Source organism: Callionymus lyra, chromosome 11, assembly GCF_982586985.1.
Source record: "Callionymus lyra chromosome 11, fCalLyr1.hap1.1, whole genome shotgun sequence".
Lineage (NCBI taxonomy): Eukaryota > Metazoa > Chordata > Actinopteri > Syngnathiformes > Callionymidae > Callionymus > Callionymus lyra.
In genome coordinates this window covers 24,315,478-24,336,571 of record NC_141828.1, presented here as the reverse complement: position 1 = coordinate 24,336,571, position 21,094 = coordinate 24,315,478, and the positions used below count along the sequence as shown (strand labels likewise).

At 38.4% G+C, this 21,094-nt stretch overlaps 1 protein-coding gene across 1 annotated transcript in view; it reads right to left on the bottom strand.

Moving 5' to 3' along the window:
• The window catches only part of bean1 (brain expressed, associated with NEDD4, 1), a 42,698-nt gene extending 30,730 nt beyond the window's left edge, over positions 1-11,968 (bottom strand). The window contains exons 1-2 of the mRNA XM_087802042.1: positions 11,558-11,968; positions 2,810-2,934 (exon numbers count right to left, since the gene is read on the bottom strand). Coding sequence (XP_087658168.1) covers positions 2,810-2,834 — 25 coding nt within the window. The 5' untranslated portion in view covers positions 2,835-2,934; positions 11,558-11,968. The remainder of the gene's footprint in view (positions 1-2,809; positions 2,935-11,557) is intronic.
• Between the last annotated feature and the right edge of the window lie 9,126 nt (positions 11,969-21,094).

The following is a 21,094-nucleotide window of genomic DNA, read 5'->3' as shown; positions in this document are numbered from 1 at the left end:
TTGTTTTTCTTATGAAAAACAAAGGAGAAACAAAGGCCTGAGGTTGAACAAGAAGAGAGTAGAAACTGAAAGCAACAGTTATATAAGAGTGGCCAGTAGGTACGCTGCACGTGTATTTCACACACACACACCTCAATAGACACGCGAACATCCCAAGCTTCATAAAAGCATCTTCACGGGACGAGCTTGTCTCTCGCGTTTAAATCCTGTAGAACCTGCCGACACATCAGCGTTACTTAAACACGGAATCACCTGACAAAATCAGAGCAGTCGAAAGCTTACGTAACATCTGTCTTCCAACTTCTTTCCCAAACTAGCGGTTTCTCTTCGTCTATTTCTAGAACTCCGGGTAAAAAATGTCAACCTGTACAATCCGGCTCACAGGGAAACACCTTATCTGTAGAGCTGCCCATCCTCAAGCTTTTTATCTGTCTCCTTGCTTCGCTCCTTTATTCATCATTCTTTTGCTTTCCCAGGGAGGGAAGCTCTACCGGTGGAGGTCTAAATGCCTCGGAGCGGCTGGAGGGTTTTCAGGTGTCAGGGGATGGAGAGAAGGAGTCAGAGCGGGATGTGAATAATAGATCAGAGGGTGAAAGAGAGAGAATAAGAGAGGCATAATAGGTGGACGGAGGAGGGCAGTCAATGGAAAGAGATATAAAGGTGGTGTCAAAAGGCCAGAAAGACAGATTGGGAGGAATCATGGGGAACACACGGGAGCTCGACGAAAGGAAAACGGTTTTCTTAGAGGGCAACCTGACGGAGGGAGGCGTCTCTAGAAGACTGTTCGTCTCTCAATCCATCCATTTGCTCCTCTGTCCTTCCTCGCAGCATCCAGCGTGGACACAGGCGGTTGCATAAGACAGGGATTCATCTTTTATTGAGATGGGAAGCTTCTATAAATACGTCTACCTTGTTCTCTGGAGTTTAAAAGCCAACCTGTGATCTAAATAAAAATAAAAATCGGAAATCCCATGAGAGAGAATCAAGATTGACTGAGAAAGCAACTCAAATGAAGCCCAGTCTTAAAGTGATAGTTCACTCAAAATTCAAAATTCACCCATTTTCTACTCTGATGTCGACTAAGGGTTGCGATTCATTTCAGTGTAACTTGTTCCTCAAGAGAGATATAGACAGAAATGTAAGTCCACATGACGGTCGGGCTGGAGCTAACATTTCTTTTTCCAAAAAGACACGCTTAAAAACATCCAAATACCTCCATAGTGTCAACTGTCTTTACATGGAGCTCACACAGCATTGTGTGTTTCCTGTCTGTGTAGCATCTTAGACTTTTACCTTCAGCTACAAACAAGCTTCAAATATGGACATGGTTCATTTATTATTTATACTTCAATACAAGATGGATGTAACAGACGAGCAGTATGGAGGTATTTGGATGTTTTCAAGTGTCTTTTTGGAAGAAGATGAACATGAAGACAACTGAGCTCCAGTCGCTACATTAAAATAAACAAACATTTTTGTCTATAACTCTAAAAAGGAACAAATTACTCTGAAAATAATCGACTTAAGGGGAGTAGTAAATGAGTGAAGTTTGAATTTTGGTTGAACTTTAAGGCAGAACAATTAGAGGGTGATTTTCACGAAGACTTAAGGCACAAAAACAATGAAATAGAGGCAGCAATATTCTATTATTGTTTTCTACTCCAGCTCCATTGACATCTCACTATAGCAGGGGGACAAAAAATAATTTTTCAATGTTAATCACATGCTTAAAAAAAATTGAAAAATTCCCTTAAAGGAAGTACAAGTCTGATGATGGTGTCTTTTTTAATTTATTCCAGGAGCCTTCATTTATCTAAATTGATTTTGTGTTTGTTATCCTTTACAAAAAATAGTTTTAAAGTGATACAAGTCTCTATTGTTACATTTTTTAATTAATTAATTTTGATTTTTAGACAACCATCAAGCGGACCACAAAAAATGACTCTCCGGGCAGGATTGGGCTCCCGGGCCACATGTTTGAAGGATGCAACTTCATCCATTGACCTTATGTCTCAATTTTTGTCTTAATAAAGACTGTGACGCCTCCAAGTCTGAGACCATTATTCTCAAAACGTCTGGCTCTGAATGTCAGAGGAGAGTTCACATCTGGTTAGAGGTTAAACTGCACTTGAAACTGAAGAGGTTAGAAATGACTGTTACCGACTTAAAATATCTCAAACCTTTAAAGTAGCTGATTTTTTTTCTTGACACAAATTTACACACAGCAAAAAAAAACCCTGAATAGCCAAAGACAATTATTGATTATAACTTTTTTTTTTTTTTATAAATAAAAAATAATGATGTTTGAGGTATTCATTGAAATTGATTCCCTCAAATAATTCAAAAGACTTGAATCGCATAATTTACTTATTTGTAAAATTCAGAAAATCTAAGACAAGAGATAAAAACAACAAATAATTAATTAAGATTTGTTTTAAATGAATTAATAACAAAATAAGTCAAGAAAAACAAAGAGAATCATGAGCTTGTAATATTTTGTATTGTTATTTTATACATTAATTATTATTGTTATTATGTGAAATAACATTGAAAATTGAATAAATATACAACAACAAAAAAAACTATATCAACACATTTTCTTCGATTAAAACGAATATTTTGTTGGGAAATAAAAACATGTTAATTTATTGTTCATTAATATTCATCTTGCACAAGAAATAGAAAGAAATATCTTCTTAATATGCTCTTAAGTTCACTTGTTATTTCCCTGTAAAACTAAGTAAGTGAGTCAACACGTCCAGAAAAGCTGCAGAAAGTCAATGCGAGACGAAAGGTTCTCGTGACTTACCTGAGCAGATCAATTTCATCAGCATGAACAAGCGTTCTGTGTTGTTTCCTACTGGCTCATCTCAACAGGCAGGAAGCCAAGTTCAACTCCTCTCCTCACGCAGTCCAGCGCTTCTATATATGTAGCTGGAGAGAGACGAGGGAGAGTGAGGAAGATGAGCACATTAGAGAGAGGAAGATGTGAGGCGTCACAGAGCAGCAGCACAAAACAAACAGCAGACTGGTGGACGACGGGAGAAGAGAAGCTGCTTAGTTTCACTAAAACTGAAAGACTGATGCACCAGTCACAACCTCAGAGCCCTGCTGTTTATAAAGCTCGAGGCGTAGTGTGTGTGCGTGTGTGTGTGTGTTTGTGTGTGTGTGTGTGTGTGTGTGTGTGTGTGTGTGTGTGTGTGTGTGTGTGTGTGTGTGTGTGTGTGTGGGTGTGTGTGTGTGTGTGTGTGTGGCAGTCAAGTGGCTCTCCACACCAGCGTGTGTGTGGATCTTCAGTCCTCTTGCCGGAACATGACCAGAGGGTTCAAATGTTCCAATCAATACATGTAACACACATACACACACACACTGATGACACACACACACACACACTGACGACACACACACACAGACACACAAACAGAACATCCAGCCAGGCCTATTAAACGCACATTACACAGTTTCTACCTTCACGTCACATGCGATTTAGAGTTTAACGACCATTCTCTTTTATTTATTGTTTCTTTCTTTTATCTGATGTTTACAGTGTTTCAAGGATGAGGATCAGCACCTTAAGTCTGAGGAAGGAAATATCCACAACATTTGAGAAAGAGATTCATTTACCAATTTAACAGCACAATACCTAGCCTAACTAGAGCAGACTAGCTGAGTCATCCATCAGGGACTCAAAGCTGAGCCGAAGAACAGTTTGATAAGGATGGAAGGTTTTCAGTATAGACTGAAGTGTTGAAATTGCAACAAAAATGTGAAAAATTAAATAACGTTTGTTCTGTCATAACATTTATTATAAGAAAAGTTTCAAGTTTTTTCATATAAAACTACTCACAGCAAAACCATTTTCAATGAATGCTTTGTTTTAAAGTCATAAGGTAATAAGAAATAGGTCATTGACAGAGGTATGCCCTGCCACAGTGCTTTTCTACTTGTACTTTTGCATTAACTTAATACACAGAAGATTATTATAATAAATAAGGTAATATAATACTTAAAGCTTCTACATTTTAAAACAACACAAATATTTGTTTTACTGTATTTTTTTGGTTGGACCAAAAGTAGTCAGTATACTAAACCAACTTTTAAAGCTATATTTTTTAATCTTCAACATGTATTGTAACATTACATTTTTATATTCTCAGAATGTGAAAATTGCTCAACTTTTCATCACAAATGGCGTAAAAAATATTCAATGTCACTTTTATTCTTCGTCTCTGTATAATTATTGACATAAATAACCTGTGTCTTATCTTATCTTAAACATTTACATCTTTTTATGTCACATCATGATCATTTATAGTAGGGGTAAATTAGGGGTCTAAGAAAATGTCGATATAACGATATATTGCAGTGTTTTATTCCTGATAATGTATTGATATACAATAGCACTGTGTCGCTATTTTTAAAATAAAACTATATTTGCGCTGACGTCACGCCTCAAAGCAGCTCTGCTGCAGTGTTGTTGTGTACGGATGTTTGGAGGAGAAATCCCTCCACAAGATTCAACAACACTAACTTTATTTAGTGTCTAGAGAAGCATTACGGCACAGAATATGAGCAGATCTAAGAAAAATTAAAAGAAAGAAAGAAAAAAAGACAAAACCAAACGAAGCAGTTAACTTTGCTGTTCTGTAGAGACGAGAGAAACTTCCAGTCGGCGCATGAAAGTAAATAATAACAAACGTTCTTGTTGATGTTAATGTTGACTTTATCATTGAAATCTGCCTCAATCCAATAAATAGAGAGTTTGTTTTTATTACTGGTTGAATAAAGGCTGAGTGTCGTGTCTGTGACGTCAGCGTATAATTAAAATCCCACAAACATACATTTAACAAGTTTAGTTTAGTCATAACACCGGTAAACGCTTCACTTACTTGCAAATCGTGTTGATCACAGATTAATTTTTTTTTTCTTTTACAAAAGAATAATAAGTAAAAAATGTTTTAATTAAAGTAAAATGGTATTTCAAAGGTTAAATATATATTTAACATCAGCTTTTAAATGCTGATGTTTTTACTTTTTTTTTGTTAATATTTTAAAAAGCTTTTTCTACAAGCACTTTCACATTTGATTAGAGAAAGTATTTTCTTTCTTTGTTGAAAAGCCAGAAAAAGTGTTACTATATACTACAGTATCGCAATATATAAAATCATCACACATGTATCGTGATACGTATCGTTTCGCCAGGTTTTTGCCCATACTCAGCACTATAAGATATGTTGTGATATATTATGATACTGTACGAACAAGGATATATTTTTAGTATCAGTATTGAGTACTTGAGTCTGGTGTTGCAGAATTTACGGACCACATGAGTCTTGACGAAGTTATAACTGCTTTCATTTGTTTTAAAACCAAAATATGTCCAAACGTCAGCTTTAAAAACTGGAGTCCACTGTATCCTCTCATCCTCAGTCTTCGCCGGGATCTCACAGGATTTGATTTTTCCTTTAGCTGCAGAGGACGTAATGACTGCTGCCATCTATTGGCCTGAAGTTTCATTTCAACACTAAAACTAACAAATACCGTGAATATTTCCATGTTATTGTAAATTCAATATTGAACTGTATCGCCACATTGATATTTTGTAACATCCCTAGTGTGTAGCTAGCTCTTACGTCTCCTAATAAACTGATTCAAGACACACCTAAACGTATATAAACTTGGAGCACAGATTTCGGTGGTGTTTCAGTTGGATGGGTTGTGAGAAAAGTGACAGTTCTGAGTAGCTGTGGTGAGAGGAAGAGGTGGCTGCTGGGTAAACACGTCCCGAGTTGTCAAACACATCGCTGATGTCAACAGAGATGTGGCTGCATTTCCCCGAACTCTGACGAATCACACACACAGCATGAGATTGAAGCCCTCAATTTGTGTGTGTCTGTGTGTGCGTGAGCACGTGTGTGTGTGTGTGTGTGTGTGTGCGTGTGTGTGCTTGACTCATGTGGCTCTACGTATTCTGCTTTGTTGTTGCATAACCGTCCCTGCTCACACAGACAGATATTACAGTCAAACACACTCTGGCGGCGAGACCCAACTATCTTCCCTCTCACACAGTCTTAACACACTGTGTGTGTTTGACGGGAAAGAAAGTGAGAACAGAACTCACAGGATTTGTGTCAACTTCGACCCGACTGTACATGACACCATGAGCAGATACTGACAATGAAAATGTTACAGTGCGGAGGTAGAGACGTGATCAAAGAAAACCCCCAACAACTTTAAATATTTCATTTTGTTGAAAACCAGGATGTAAGAAAATATTGCCCCCACACGATACTGTATTACAGAAATATATTAATTTTTGTACTTATTTTATGGTTTGTATTACAATAATTCAATTTGATTCTTAATTTACAATAACGTGTAAATATTCACATCGTTTGGCCATTTTTGTGTTGCAATTTAACTTCCTGCCACTAGATAGCAGCAGTAATTACAATGAAATCCTGCAAAATCCTGGCGATGACTGCGGACGAGAGGATACAGTTGACTAGAGCACTTTTTAAAGCTGATTTTGGACATATTTTGGTTCAAAACTTGTTCCTACGGTATCACAGTTAATTGTATCGTTGCCCCTGTATCGTGATACTTATCGTATCGACCGATTCTTGACGATATACATGCCTAGTTGAGTTGCTCAAAAACCTAAATTAGTCTTTTTGCAAGCATTCTTTAAATCCAAAATATTGGATGAAGAACCGACAGAGCAAATTTAAACGTTGAAACCCATAAAACACTACTAATCCCTAAAGTTGACATGCTGAGGGACAAAAAGCATGTAGATAAGAAAACTAATTTTGATGAAAAGTTTAAAAATAAGAATGATGTAATTACTCTGCAGACTTCATGTGTGGATATTGGCCAGTATGGAGGATGCTGCCAAAGAATTACGAACCAATGTCCCTGGAGAGAGTTTGTGCAGGATGAGATGGCTTCTCCAAATCCTTAGTGGGCTGATGAACATATTTATACTCCGCTATTGAAGTACAGTAGCAACTGGGATTGTTGTTTGGTTTTTTTTTTTACCGTGGAACAACGTAGCCGGCTCAGAGTGCCAGAACAAGCCTCCCTCCCTCCGTCCCTCTTGGCTGTGTTCGACTGTAAGCTCCATCGTTCAGTTCTGTTCCTGCTTTCAGAAATGGTTTCCTCTCACTAGCGGGGTCGCACGAGGTTCTCTCCTCTTTTCCTGTTCTCTCCGTTGCATGTTTTTTTTTTTTTATCCGGCACAGCTACACTCACGCCTCTCTGCAATATGTTTTCTTGAAACATATTTGGCAGAATATATTTATTTGAATGTGATTCAAATTTCTCAGTGGAGCCCAATATCCAAGATTGTCTAATTAGGATCATATCCGAGCTTCCCAGGGTGAGGGCTGTTATATACCTTTCTAATTTAACACACCTTGCTATTTTTTTTAAAACCGATAAATCATGATAGATTTTGGGGGTCAGCTGTCAGAATAAATAAGTATCACTTCAATAGGGCGACTATACTCTGAATCCCTAAAAAAGAAGATACCACTGCTGGATGTAGGTTTGTCTCAAAAAATGTTAAGGTTTATTCAGGTTTATTCATTTCCGTTAAACACATATTCTGAATTCCCAAAAAGACACTTAACCAGCGCTCTTGAAGATTCTGAGAAATACTAACAAAACGTTGCACTGGATAGCCTCCAAAAAGGTACATGTCTGGGTAAAATAGAACGTAGGGTCGCCCTAACTTAAAGGCTGAGGCGTACGCACAAAAATTGGCTAACCTTGTGCTAATCTCCCACACTTCATCATGCTTCCTGAATTTTACAATTCAGTGTTTGTTCTGAAAACCTTAAAACAGAGTGTCCAGAAATCCTGTCCTAAACAGACATTTTGGGGGAAAGATTTTACATTTTTTTGTATAACAATTGTGTAATTTTGTGTAAAATTAATGAAGTAAAATTACTTTATAAAGTTCTCTCCCGTCTGAAATCTGGGCAAACGAGAGGTTACAAGAGCGGAGTCCGTTTTGATGTAATAATGGCTACACTCCTCCTCCAGCCAGCTGTTATCAACGAGTCCCTTCGAGGTGGAGACTTTCCCGAGATTGATGATACGTGGTGACAGACCTTGATTCCTGACCAATCACAGCAGAGTGTGTGTGCTTAAGATCATTTTCTAATGTAAATATTTGAGTTAAAAGAGATTTTGTACAAACAGACACATACTGATGAGTACAATAGAGTCCAACATCTTTTTAAGACACACTTAAATCTACACTTTGGTTGAACATTCCTTTTTTAATGCCTAGAAAGCATAAATCCTGAAGTAGGTTATTATAGACTAAAGAGGATTTTTACATCAACATGTCAAGTTCAACACAAGCGAAAATGTTGCTCCTTTTCTTCTTTCTTAGCGAGACAAGTGCAGACAAAGACGGCAGTAAACAAAGACCTGACACTTCTTAGAGTTCACACCTGGCAGGTTGGATCTCGTTCACTCGAGAGACGGAGAATATATGGATTAATAAGATTCTCTGACCCTTGACCACCTCAAATCTCAGCTTCATCAACGTGTACTTCTGGAGAACCTTTTTCTATGTGTTTGTTGTTAATGGGATGTCCGTCTCCAGAAGTGTTTCCGATCAAAGCATCTATGCTAGTCGCTCACTCGCGCTCGTATGTTGGGGGGTTCCACGCCAGCCCATAAGAGCACGGGACCCTCAGCTGAGGCGTGAAGTGGGCCACATCGTGGAAAAAGATAAAAAGAAATTAATGGCAGCAAGTATTGCCTGTAGCCACAAGCGCACTTCATCATTTTTTTCCCCGGTATTCCCCCACTCCGACTCCCTCTCTCGTCCTCCGCTCTCATCCATCTCTTCGCTGGTCTCCCTGACAGTCTATTTGGCACACACATCCCTGTCATCTATTCAAGCTGTCAAGTCCACGCACACTCGTGCTTGTCTCCCCGCGGCAGCATCGCTCGGACGCCGCCGGGTTTTCGTTCTCAGCGGCGCTCGGGTCACGGGTTTGATCTCAGAGCGAGAGGGTCGAGAGGTCAGGTGTGATGGACCCGAGCGGAGATGATTTCATTCAATCCGTGAGAGAAGGATCTTTATGTGGCGTGTTAAAGACACACCGCTCTTCTTGTGTTTCATAAATGTTTTCTCATCAGCTAATGGCTGGAGGAGAGGTTTGCCAGTCCATCATTTGAACTGAATAGGAAGAGGATGCCAACATTTGGAGGCTGGTTTTTTAACCCTTTATGATCTACGAACACAAAGTTATGTAAGAAATCTGAACCTCTCAAGGAAAACTTCTCTTGATACCTGATACACGATATGATACAGAAAAAGACTTTGGCAGCCGTACAGAACAAACTAACAAGTACAATTTGTTTTTAAAAATGTGTTAAGTTTGAATTTTGAGTGTTTTTCTCTTGTTTAAATGCATCTGCAATATGTGATTACAATTAAATGGAGGTCACGTTTCTGACACTAGGGGGAGCCAGAAAAAACATGTTCAATCTTATGTAACAAGGTTGAGACTAAACATTAAAAAAAATATAATACATAATTTCATTTTATTGATTTACTACAGATTTACTTCACTTCACAAAAACAGTTTTTTTTTTTTTTTTTTTTTGTGGTTATTATTTTGGTTCATAAATATATATTTAAAGGTTCGATTTCTTTGTCTGCAATTTTATTCCTGTTTTTCCAACTATATGTATATACAGTATATATTTTTTGTTTATTATCCAAGAGGTTCAGCTGGACTTTGTAGTTTCTTTTTTTTTTGGTTTATTAAAAATTAATTATATGTAAAATGTAATATATATTTGTGGGTTTGATTTTTGTGCAATTTTTTTAGTTTTAAAATATTATAATAATATATAAGTATCTTGATAATTCAGGAAATTATATTTTTACTGAACGTACTGTATATTTGTTGGATTGTTTTTTGTGCTATTTTGTGCTATATATATATATATATTGGTTAAAATAACCAAAGAAAAAAAACAAGTTTCATGAACTACTTTCCATTTATTGTTGTTTAGTTAGAAAATAAATGATCTAAAGATGAAAACAAAGCAGAAAAGTGCAATGAAAATAAATCCTTTTTAGAAAATAAAAGCAACAGAAGATTGAAGACTTCAGTGTGTTTTGAAAATGATGCGTATTCAGTTTTTTTCATCTGAACTCAACCCTCTTCCTCTGACCTCACGACCAGCGATGGTGTTTCCGGAGCATGTGTTGAATCCGAGTTTGCCTTTTGTCAGTCGGAGTGAAACGAGGGAAATCATTAGTTTTCACAGCAGAGCAACATCCATCCTTCCTCTGCACTCGCTCTGTATCTGCAGGGTTATGAGGCGACTGTACTTGACTGTTAAAACAAGAGCGTGTGGGAGGAAAGCTGAGCTCCAGATAAGTCTGTCCAAAAATCACCATCACACGCCTACACGTGTGTATAGGGATCTGCTCTGTGGTTGTAGTAGAGTTTTAAGAAAAGGAAAAAAAAAAAGCTGCTTTTTCTTTCTCTCATATTGCAGTGTTTCCGACGTGTGTTGTTTCTGGTGGGATCCCCGAAATAAAGATTATTCCGGAGTGTAAGTGAATTTAAAGGTATTTTGTTGAGTAAATCTTCACCTCAGAAAATACACTTGTTAATGTATTTAGAAATATAAACATGATCGTGTCTCCTTCTTCCACCAGGATGTTCACTACACGGTAAATATGTCAGAATTAAAACATAATAGTGTTCAGTGTCAAAAGAGCTACTTCAATGTTTTTACTTTAAAGCCATTTTGATACATTTTAGGTGGGTCGCAGGGGCAGCAGCCAGAGCAAAGAGGGCCATACTTCCCTTTCCTTCAGCACTTTTGGTAGAATACCGAGATGTTCCTGATCCGACCAAAAGACATAGTCTCTCTGACTGATCCTTCGCCCCATGGACTCCACCCAGTTTGATAACGCAAAAGACATGCGTGCAGGAACATGACAGTAAACTGAAATATTCAGATATATCCTTGGAAAACTTCCAGGAAGTATTTTCCGTAAACGATGAATTGCTTTATTTTTTTTTTAGCTTTTATTTAGCTTTTATTTTATTTTGTAGCTCGAACATTGGAAATCAAAGTTTGTACCACTGCCACAGCAGATACAAATCAACATTTATAGTAACATTTAAGTTAAATAACTTTTAAGTTTTAACTTGTTGTAAGACTTCTATGTGTAAAACGTCTAAAATAAATAATAATAAAGTAATAATGTCTAAAAAAATAATTATGATATATTCTCTCCTTTATCAATCACTTCAAACATGATTTTATTTTAGTTCCAACTCTCACAACTTCCTTTATTTGAAACAAACATGGTTATTAAATATCGTATTTCTCTATACGGTGAAAAACTCAAATCGATAAAAGCATCAACACCAGATAATTGAACAATAACAACACGTTCACACGTATATTGACTTTCAGGAAAAAAAAAAAGATTTCTCATCCAGTGACATGTGTCGTGTGAGTCTGCGTGTGTCGGTGTGTGTGTTTAGAAGTCACTCCTCACCTGCACCTCAGCACGTGTTCCCTCGTCACTCTCACCGGCGGGATCTCGAGCAGTGATGGATCCTCTCCTCCGGGGACTTGGCCCACCTTCCTCAGAATAGTCTCTCGCTGGTACCGGATCTTCGCGATCACGACCGCCTGCTCGGCATCTTCATGCTCCTCGCTGTCCCGTCCTCACGAACACATCACGACCGTCCTCGTCTTGAGCTTCGTCGGCACCAGAGTCCAGTGTTGCATCCTCAGGATCTCATCCTCGTCGGTACCAGCTGCAGCCTCCTCCTCCTCCTGCTCCTCCTGCTCCTCCTGCTGCTCCTGCTCCTCTTGCTCCTCCTGCTCCTCTTGCTCCTCAGCAGCTTCTGCGGTTGAAGTGTGTCAGGCTCGGGATCAGACTGGTCCAGGACCAGCAGTGAGAGAGTCAGAGTCAGGAAGTCCTTCTTCCAAAACCTCCATCACTGCAGTGACGAGCCTCAGAGATTCTACCACCACTGCTGCCGAGTACTACTACTACTACTACTACTGCTGCTGGTACTTGTTGCAGTACTGAGCCTTGCTGATACTTCTACTTATAGCGTGTATATTGATGCTGAAGCTTCCGCTGCAGTACTGTTAATGTTTTTATAATATTACTTAAAATAACGGTATTTTACTCAAACGTTTTCAAAAAGATATTTCAAAAGTCTTGCTGTCATTAATTTAACAACTTTTTTTTCAAAATGTATATACATTTTTTAATCATGAAATAGAATGGAGGTATTTTCTATATGTGATTGTGATAATTTATAAAAAAAAAGATAAATTAAATCTAAATAAGTAATATTTACAAGGCATGTGTTTTTTACCTTTTCACTTTTTCTTGGGTGATATTTTTACAAGCGTTGCTTTTAATAGACATATTTTACATGTATTTACTTATTTTGCTAAACTATAGGTAAAACAAATATATATATATATTGTGGTTTATCGAACTAATAAGCTCGAATGCGGCTCTACTAGTGTACTAATGTAATGCTTCCACCAAAAATATTTCCTTTTCCACTACTAATAACAGTTATACTACAAAGACTAGAACCATCAGTGATAGTACTTGAAAAATTACTTAAGATGATACACATGGCTTTGTTCAGATAGTCTATAACTTTAGTTGTATTTATTATATATTACTGTATAAAAAGAGGATGTAAATAATATAATGATGGATGTAAACATATACCATCAAAGGTATGAATGTCTATGGAGCTGCTTTTGCAGTATAAATCAAGGACACAAGTGATATAGTACAAATATAGTACTCTACTCTACTAATTCATCTGCTCAATGAGGACAGAAGTGGGTACTTATAGCTCTCTCTAGTGACCACACGTGGAAGTGCATCCTTCTGACCACAATTGAGTGAGTTTCAGGCTCTCTCTCTCTCTCTCTCTCTCTCATTTTTAAGCTGCCCTGGAAGGGAAATCCAACTAACTCATAAATAATCATGATTAAATAACAAATACTCATACAGAATACTGTTGTGAGACTGGAGACGCTTCTGTTTTCAGGACAATGCAACAATTAGATGGACCCGGAAACAAAACCTAAGGATTTCGTCTTCTTCTTCTTCACTAGTGCAAAGAAAATCTCAAACCATTTTTTAAAATGAATAAATATCAATAAAGAAGAGATGCTGTTTTTTATTTTTGTTGTGGACTTACTACTTCTTTAAATCATTTTATTTTAGTACGTATTTACTTCATTCAAATTAAAATTATATATGTCTATGCTAATCCCTGGCAATATTGCAACAATATTATATATACAGTTTAAATAAAAAACAACAACATTTTTTTTATTTTAGTCGACACATAAAGAAAATCAGTTTGAAAGATTAAATGTAATTAAAATTGAAAGAAAAGTAACAACAATTGGGGATTATTAGGAATCTATAAAAAAAAAAACTAAAATTAAATGAATACAGCATATTTCATTATTTTTCTTGATTCTATGAAACTCCTTTGTTGGTCTCAATGTTGTCTTGTACTCTTAAGTATATAATTTACTGGGTATTGTTTTGATTGTTTAAGCGCTTTGTGACCCTGGTCTAGAAAAGCGCTCTACAAATATTACTTACATACTTACTTTCTTACTTACTTACATAAAAGGATGCAGTTCATAAAACTACCACGTAGGGGCGACAAAACACTACTGCTGCTCGCCACCAGTCCGTATCGTGACCCTTTTTTTTACTACGTCAAGTCATAAACGAATCAGATAGTTTTATATTGTTACCCTTGTATCAATAAGTTGTTGTTACACTTTTTTTTGTTATTTGTTTGCTCTATTTTAATCCCAGGACTAATTTGACTCTCCCTCCATCTCTTTAACCAATCACTCTCAAACAAGACCCCTACATTAAAACTCCCGAAGCTGCCACACAGACGCCTTTATTTCATTCACTGTTTTATTCAATGAATCTTTAGTGAAACAAATGAAAAAAAAACTATTCTGGTGCAATCATTCCCTACTTGGCATGAACCCACTTTGCCTGTAAACAAAAGCGGACGAACAAAAGGGGGATGAGAGGACGGGGGGAAATCCTTTACTTCACATTGTTGCCGAGTATTCAGTCAGGATGTTAGTCAAACAGCTACAGCGGCGGCCATTGTTCGAGCCTCTGCACATATTGTCTTACACGCTCAACAAATTCAATCTCCTTGCGGTTCTCTGACGACCTTGAGACTTTCTTCTCGCGATCGCTCCGACTTGAATCTTTGTTTGGAAGTTTGCTGTGTTTGTGTATAAGTGTGTCAGTGGGATGTTTGGAGCTTTTGTGATGGTTGACTGCAGCACTTTTCAAACCAGGAATGAGGAGCAGGACGAGTTCCAGTTGGACATCTACACCCCAGTGTTTGTGTAATCTAGCAGAGAGAATTCAAGCCTGGAATGTGGTTTTTTTCCGCTTTTTCTTTTTTTTTTGATCCGTCTTAGCACCATTCCTCAGAATTGCTGCTGGACATCATGAAACAATAGATGTTTATTCCGTTAATGTTGTTGTCTGTGAAACATTTGTCAACGGCTCAAACCAAACAGGATTTTTTGCTCTACATCAACAATCGAGTGATTTTGTTGACAAGGTTTGATTGTATTAGAGTCGAGACTAATCTCTGCCAGGACATCAAAAATATAAACAAATCTAAAATGTTTTTCACTTTAAATTTAGGATTTTGTGATTTAGATCGTCAGACATTGAACATCTTTTAAAATTTAAACACAACAGCCCGACGACTGACTGACAGAAAAACAGTCGGCCTGATTGGTCGCCCCGAGTTGATGCTCATCTGTGTTGACGCCACAAAAAAGTGAAAACTGTGAATGAACTTTTTAGACCTAATAACAGAAGCACGCTGTCATTCGTCTTTGTTTTGAGACTGTAGTCAAAATGGGACATTGTTGTCATTACTGTTATTGTTGTCATTGAACCGAAGAAAATACGATGACTAGCAAGAAGAAGAAGATGCTGGCGCTTCTCCTTGTGGACGAAGGAAGACGTTGCATGCGAACGAGAAGAAACCGCACTAAGTCCTGCAACTTATCTAACTGCAAAAAGCTCAGGGAGAATTTCCCAAATTTGTGTCGGGAACTGGACGACCCATGGCGTCAGAAATTTCCCTTGGTTCTTTCCTGCCCAGTTCCACATGTTGGAAGAACTAAGATTCCAGTAACCAGTTACCGTGACTGTATATCAGTCAGTGAGGCATGATGGTCACATTGCACTTCTTCTCAACGGGTAAGAACTTTGTTGCTTTAGTCTTTCAGTTATTCAATTCCTTTTCGCGAAACCTGTGACCAGTATGGGCTTTTCCATAGAATTAACAAAGCCATGTATTCGTTCATAATAATAATTCTCACATATCTGTGTCTCGACTTTTAAGCAAGTAGTCAAGCGGAACGATTTGAAGGCTGTTCATAGGGTCGTCATGATACCAAAATGTCATACCAATAATATACTGACGACAGACCGTACTCGCCGACTTCTGACGGTCGATACCCGGGTCTGTGTGTCCCGGTTTCAAAGGTTTCATGACATAAAAGATCACTTTTCCCTCTTCAAAATGTACAAAAAAAATTCAAATATATACGTAATATCCTATATACATTTCATACTGAAGTGTTTTTACTATTTGGTCCTTCTTTTGGATAATATTTCTCCTATCGATTCAATCGTCTTGATTAGCATAGCTAGCTTTTATTTCAACTGCGGTTGTCACTATGAAACTATGACCAACAAGAGATGGCAGTTACATCCATTTCTATTACAGCTGAAGCACTGAAGGGTTTTTTCAAGGCTTTCAGGAAATAGAAATCGGAAACGACAAGAGCCTTTCTCTCATTTGTGTAAACATACACACATCAGAAATATATTTAAATGAGAGATCACAGAGGGCCATCAAGCTTCATTGATTGATTGATTCAGTTAATGGGCAGAAACTTCAAGTGTCTTGTTCTCAGGCTGTGGCGCCCTCGTTGAAAAATTACATAAACGTTCAATTGAATAACTTGGCGTGTGAGAAAAAAATTAAGATACATTAATATCTCGATTTCTTTTTTTTGGGCTTAAAAGTTTTTTAATAATGTATATTTCAATGTAGTAAAGTAATAAAGTAAAATCATTATATATTTTTTGCAATATATTCATTACAGCAATGCAACAAGAATGAAATCCCGGATCATGGCGATTACTGAGGACAAGTGGATACACATCTGCCTGAGACAGTCTGTTCCAAGATTATTTACGTTTAGTGTCTTGAATCAGTTCATTAAGAATTGAGTCGCCCTGTGAGGATCCTAGCTCAAGCTAACCTTGCTCTCAACTAAGGTGTTAATATTTGTTGTCACGGTGCTGTATAGATATTTAACAGCACCGAATAATTTTATTCTTTAAATTTTTTAAGTTACAATTAACATGCTAATATTCACAGCATTTGTTTTTTCTTGTGTTGCAATTAAACCTTCCGCGGCTAGATGGCAGCAGTCGTTATGTCCTCCATTAGCTAAAGGAACAATGAAATCTTGCCAACTGAGGACGAGAGGATACAGTCGACTCCAGCAGCTTTTAAAGCTGACGTTTGGACATATCTTGGTTTCAAAACAAATAAAAGCAGTTACGACTTCGTCAAGAGCCATGTGGTCTGTAAATTCTGCAACACCGGAGTCAAGTACTCGGCAATACAACAAATATATACTTGTTACTACAGTATCACAATATATCGTATTGTTGCCCCTGGATCTTGATACGTACCATAGAGCAAGGTTATGGACACTACACACCCCTAAATTTGACCATTGAGTTTGTCCCAGGTCAACATCTGAGGTGTCAAAATTACATTTGGCCTGAGAGTTTAATGCAGGTACAAACAGAGTTTCCTGCCTCCTTCTATTTGCTCCTAATGAGCAGCAGGGATTTGAAAAAGCTTTTACCTCGTCAACTGACACACACGCGTGACTCACACAAGGAAGTTAGTGAAAATGAAGAATCAAAAAAACTGTGAGAGATGTTGGCAGAAGAGCTGAGAAAGATGACTCATTATTACTAAGAGTCGTATTTCCATCTTCTCGCCTGCCGTCGTCATGTAAGGCCGGGCAGAAACAGCCGGCGGCTCCGAGCCAAACCTTGTTGCGGTCAAACTACAAACCGGTCTATTAAAGCGGTCATGCTTCATCTCGGACGTGATTACACGGAGACGGCCGATGGATAATCCTTTGAAGGCGATCAAAGACGGACTGAAGTGAGCTGGAGTGGCTATTGACGTGCTGGAGCAGGAGATGCTGGTGTTTACATGACGTCTACATGTAATCCACTTACCAGGGGAAATCTGTTGTTTACGCCCAATATGACCAAAACTCCTCATCAGTGTCGCAGGAACATAAATCCTCTTTGATTGACGTGCAAATGTTCTGATCTCTTTCTATGGAACCTGAGGAGGATTCTCATGTATTCTCAAATGTTTTTATTTCCAGACTTTCTCACAGTCACCAAGTTAGTCAGACCTGCTCTACAGAAAAGATCTTCTATGTATTCTATCGATCTACTTGCCCATCTGTCTGTCTGTCTGTCTGTCTGTCTCTCTGTCTGTCTGTCTGTCTGTCTGTCTGTCTGTCTGTCTGTCTGTCTGTCTGTCTGTCTGTCTGTCTGTCTGCCTGTCCTTCCGTCTGTCTGTCTGTCTGTCTGTCTGTCTGTCTGTCTGTCTGTCTGTCTGTCTGTCTGTCTGTCTGTCTGTCTGTCCTTCCGTCTGTCTGTCTGTCTGTCTGTCTGTCTGTCTGTCTGTCTGTCTGTCTGTCTGTCTGTCTGTCTGTCTGTTTTTATGTCCATCTGTCTGTCTGCATACCCACCTGTCTGTTCTTCGGTCTGTCTGCATATTCAAATATCTGTCTACTTAGATGTCCACATTTCTGTCTGTCTTTATGTCAATTCATCTGTCTGTCTCCCTGCATGTCTATCCATTTGTCTCCTTTAATGTATACCTGTCTGTCTCCCTGCATGTCTGTCCATCTGTCTCTTTTAATGTATATCTGTCTGTCTCCCTGCATGTCTGTCCATCTGTCTCCTTTAATGTATATCTGTCTGTCTCCCTGCATGTCTGTCCATCTGTCTCCTTTAATGTATATATGTCTGTCTCCCTGCATGTCTGTCCATCTGTCTCCTTTAATGTCTATCTGTCTGTCTCCCTGCATGTCTATCCATCTGTCTCCTTTCATGTCTATATGTCTGTCTCCCTGCATGTCTGTCTCTCTGTCTCCATTCATATCTGTCCATCTGTCTCCTTTCATGTCCATCTGTCCGTCTCCCTGTATGTCTATCCATCTGTCTCCTTTCATGTCTATCTGTCTGTGTCTCTGCATGTCTGTCCATCTGTCTCCTGTCATGTCTATCTGTCTGTGTCTCTGCATGTCTACCTGTCTGTGTCTCTGCATGTCTGTCCATCTTTCTCCTTTCATGTCTGTCCATCTGTCTCCGTTTGTGTCTATCCATCTGTCTCCTTTCATGTCTATCTGTCTGTGTCCCTGCATGTCTATCCATCTGTCTCCATTCATGTCTATCTGTCTGTCCCCCTGCATGTCTGTCCATCTGTCTCCGTTCATGTCTATCTGTCTGTCTCCCTGCATGTAAGTAAGTAAATAATTATATCCACACAAGGACATGGAATAATACATATCAGACGTGTGAACAACACTGTGTCTTTCTTCATCTCCAGCCTTGAACCCGTTTCTTTTGTCTTCATGCTTCCATTGTGGTGTCACACGGCTGGTGTTGATTCACTGCCTCACTTATCGTCCACAGAGTTCATCTTGTGCTGCACAGACTCCAGGTGGAACATTATAGGACAGACTTAACCCCCCTGGTGAGAGATTAGTTAGCCCCTCGCTCACCTGTGCTATTTTAACACTTCTCAATATGCGCAGATAAAGTGGGTCACCGGAGGGGGTCTAACGTTTCACTGAACAAAGTCTGAAACACCTGGTTCTGATTCCAGGCATCATTTGTCAAGCATATCAAAATCAAAGTTTCTCATTTGAACCCGAGCGTTATTCTCTTCATCTGGACCTGATCTCACATGGAGATCCGAACCCCCGGTGGGTCAACCAGAGCGCCGTGTAGCCGTGGAGAATTTACACACAGAGGTTAAAAAGAAAACAAGATGGAAACAGGGGATTTCCTGCAGCTCGCATGTCAGAGATCAAGGCGGAGGAGATGACGCTTCTCCTCCTCGACGTGCAACATTTGACACATTGGATCAGTTTACGCACAAGAGTCGGGTCAGTCCTCACTGCGGGTCGCACCCAAGAAAAGAAAAAAAATCTATTGCACCCCGTCTGTTTTTGTGTGATCCGACACTTTGTTGTTCTGCTTTGGATCAAGACCGCAGCAAATGGATGATCACAGATATTTTTGTTCTGAGGGTGGAATACATTACATGAATTCCTTAAAAGCGAAATAATGACCACAGGAAATGATTGGACTCACGCTGAGGTGCAAATAGCAGCGAAAGATGCCAAATATGTGTTTGGACTGGCGACGAAATTGTCCGTCACAAACATGCAAAATAACATGTAAATTGTAGGAAATAAATCGAACACTGTTTTTCTTAACATTTGTTGCTGATGTTTCAAATAAAAAGTTAGAAAGACTAAAATATTTTAAGGTTCATCTTAAATTAAGAACTTAATCGTTTTTTTTAATGATAATGTAGCGACTGGTGCATTATGGGTCCTCAAGTTCGGCACCATGGCTGAGAGGTGTGGGAGAATTAGTCTCTCTCACCATGTTTTACATGTTAACACAGCCTGTACGGTTACTGTTAATTAAAGTCATATGTCTGTGGCAGTGTGGAAAAGACACCCATGTTCTCTTTGCCTGACGCTCACTGGAGCTCGCTACAATTATTTTGCTGTCACAATGTTGTTGTAATACTTTTCACCTTTGTTGTTAAGGTGTTATGGTGTTATTAGCGATAACAATTGTTTTTGCACATCTCCAACAGAATTCCATTAGCGACTGCTGCTTGCTAATGATACATTAACCCACGTGTAAAATCAATAAAACATCATTATTCGAGAAAGTTCTAATCAATGTTGTAATTTATTTGATTGAGTAAGGTGATAGCCTCTTTTGCTCATATGCTAGCATCAGGATAGTAAAGAAACAAAGATAGCTTGTTTAGCTCATATGCTAGCATCAGGATAGTAAAGAAACAAAGACAGCTTGTTTAGCTCATATGCTAGCATCAGGATAGTAAATAAACAAAGATAACTTGTTTAGCTCACATGCTAGCATCAGGATAGTAAAGAAACAAAGATAGCTTGTTTAGCTCATATGCTAGCATCAGGATAGTAAATAAACAAAGATAGCTTGTTTAGCTCATATGCTAGCATCAGGATAGTAATCCGAATCCTTTATCCTTTATTGTCCCGCGAGGGGAAATTCGTTTTAACAACAGCAAGAGCAATATACCAAAAAAAATAAAACACCCAGAAATAAAATATTAAAAAGAAAAGAAAAAATCTAAATAGAATAGAAAATAAATCTGCACTATATTATATACACAATCATATTTACAAAAATAACAAGAAAGGTGCAGTTAAATAATTATCTTGGTGTGTTCTTATTGGAGTCTGATGGCAGCAGGGAGGTAGGACCTGCGGTACCTCTCCCTCACACACCGGGGATGGAGCATCCTATCACTGATGGAGCTCCTCAATGCCCTCAGTGTGTGCTGGAGAGGGTGAGACAAGTTCCACCTCATGGAGGCCAGCTTGCTCCGTATCCTCCTCCCAGTCACTTCAAAAGAAACAAAGGTAGCTTGTTAAGCTCATATGTTAGCATCAGGATAGAAAATAAACACATATAGCTTGTTTAGCTCATATGGTAGCATCAGGATAGTAAAGAAACAAATATAGCTTGTTTAGCTCATATGGTAGCATCAGGATAGTAAATAAACAAAGATAGCTTGTTTAGCTCATATGGTAGCATCAGGATAGTAAAGAAACAAAGATAGCTTGTTTA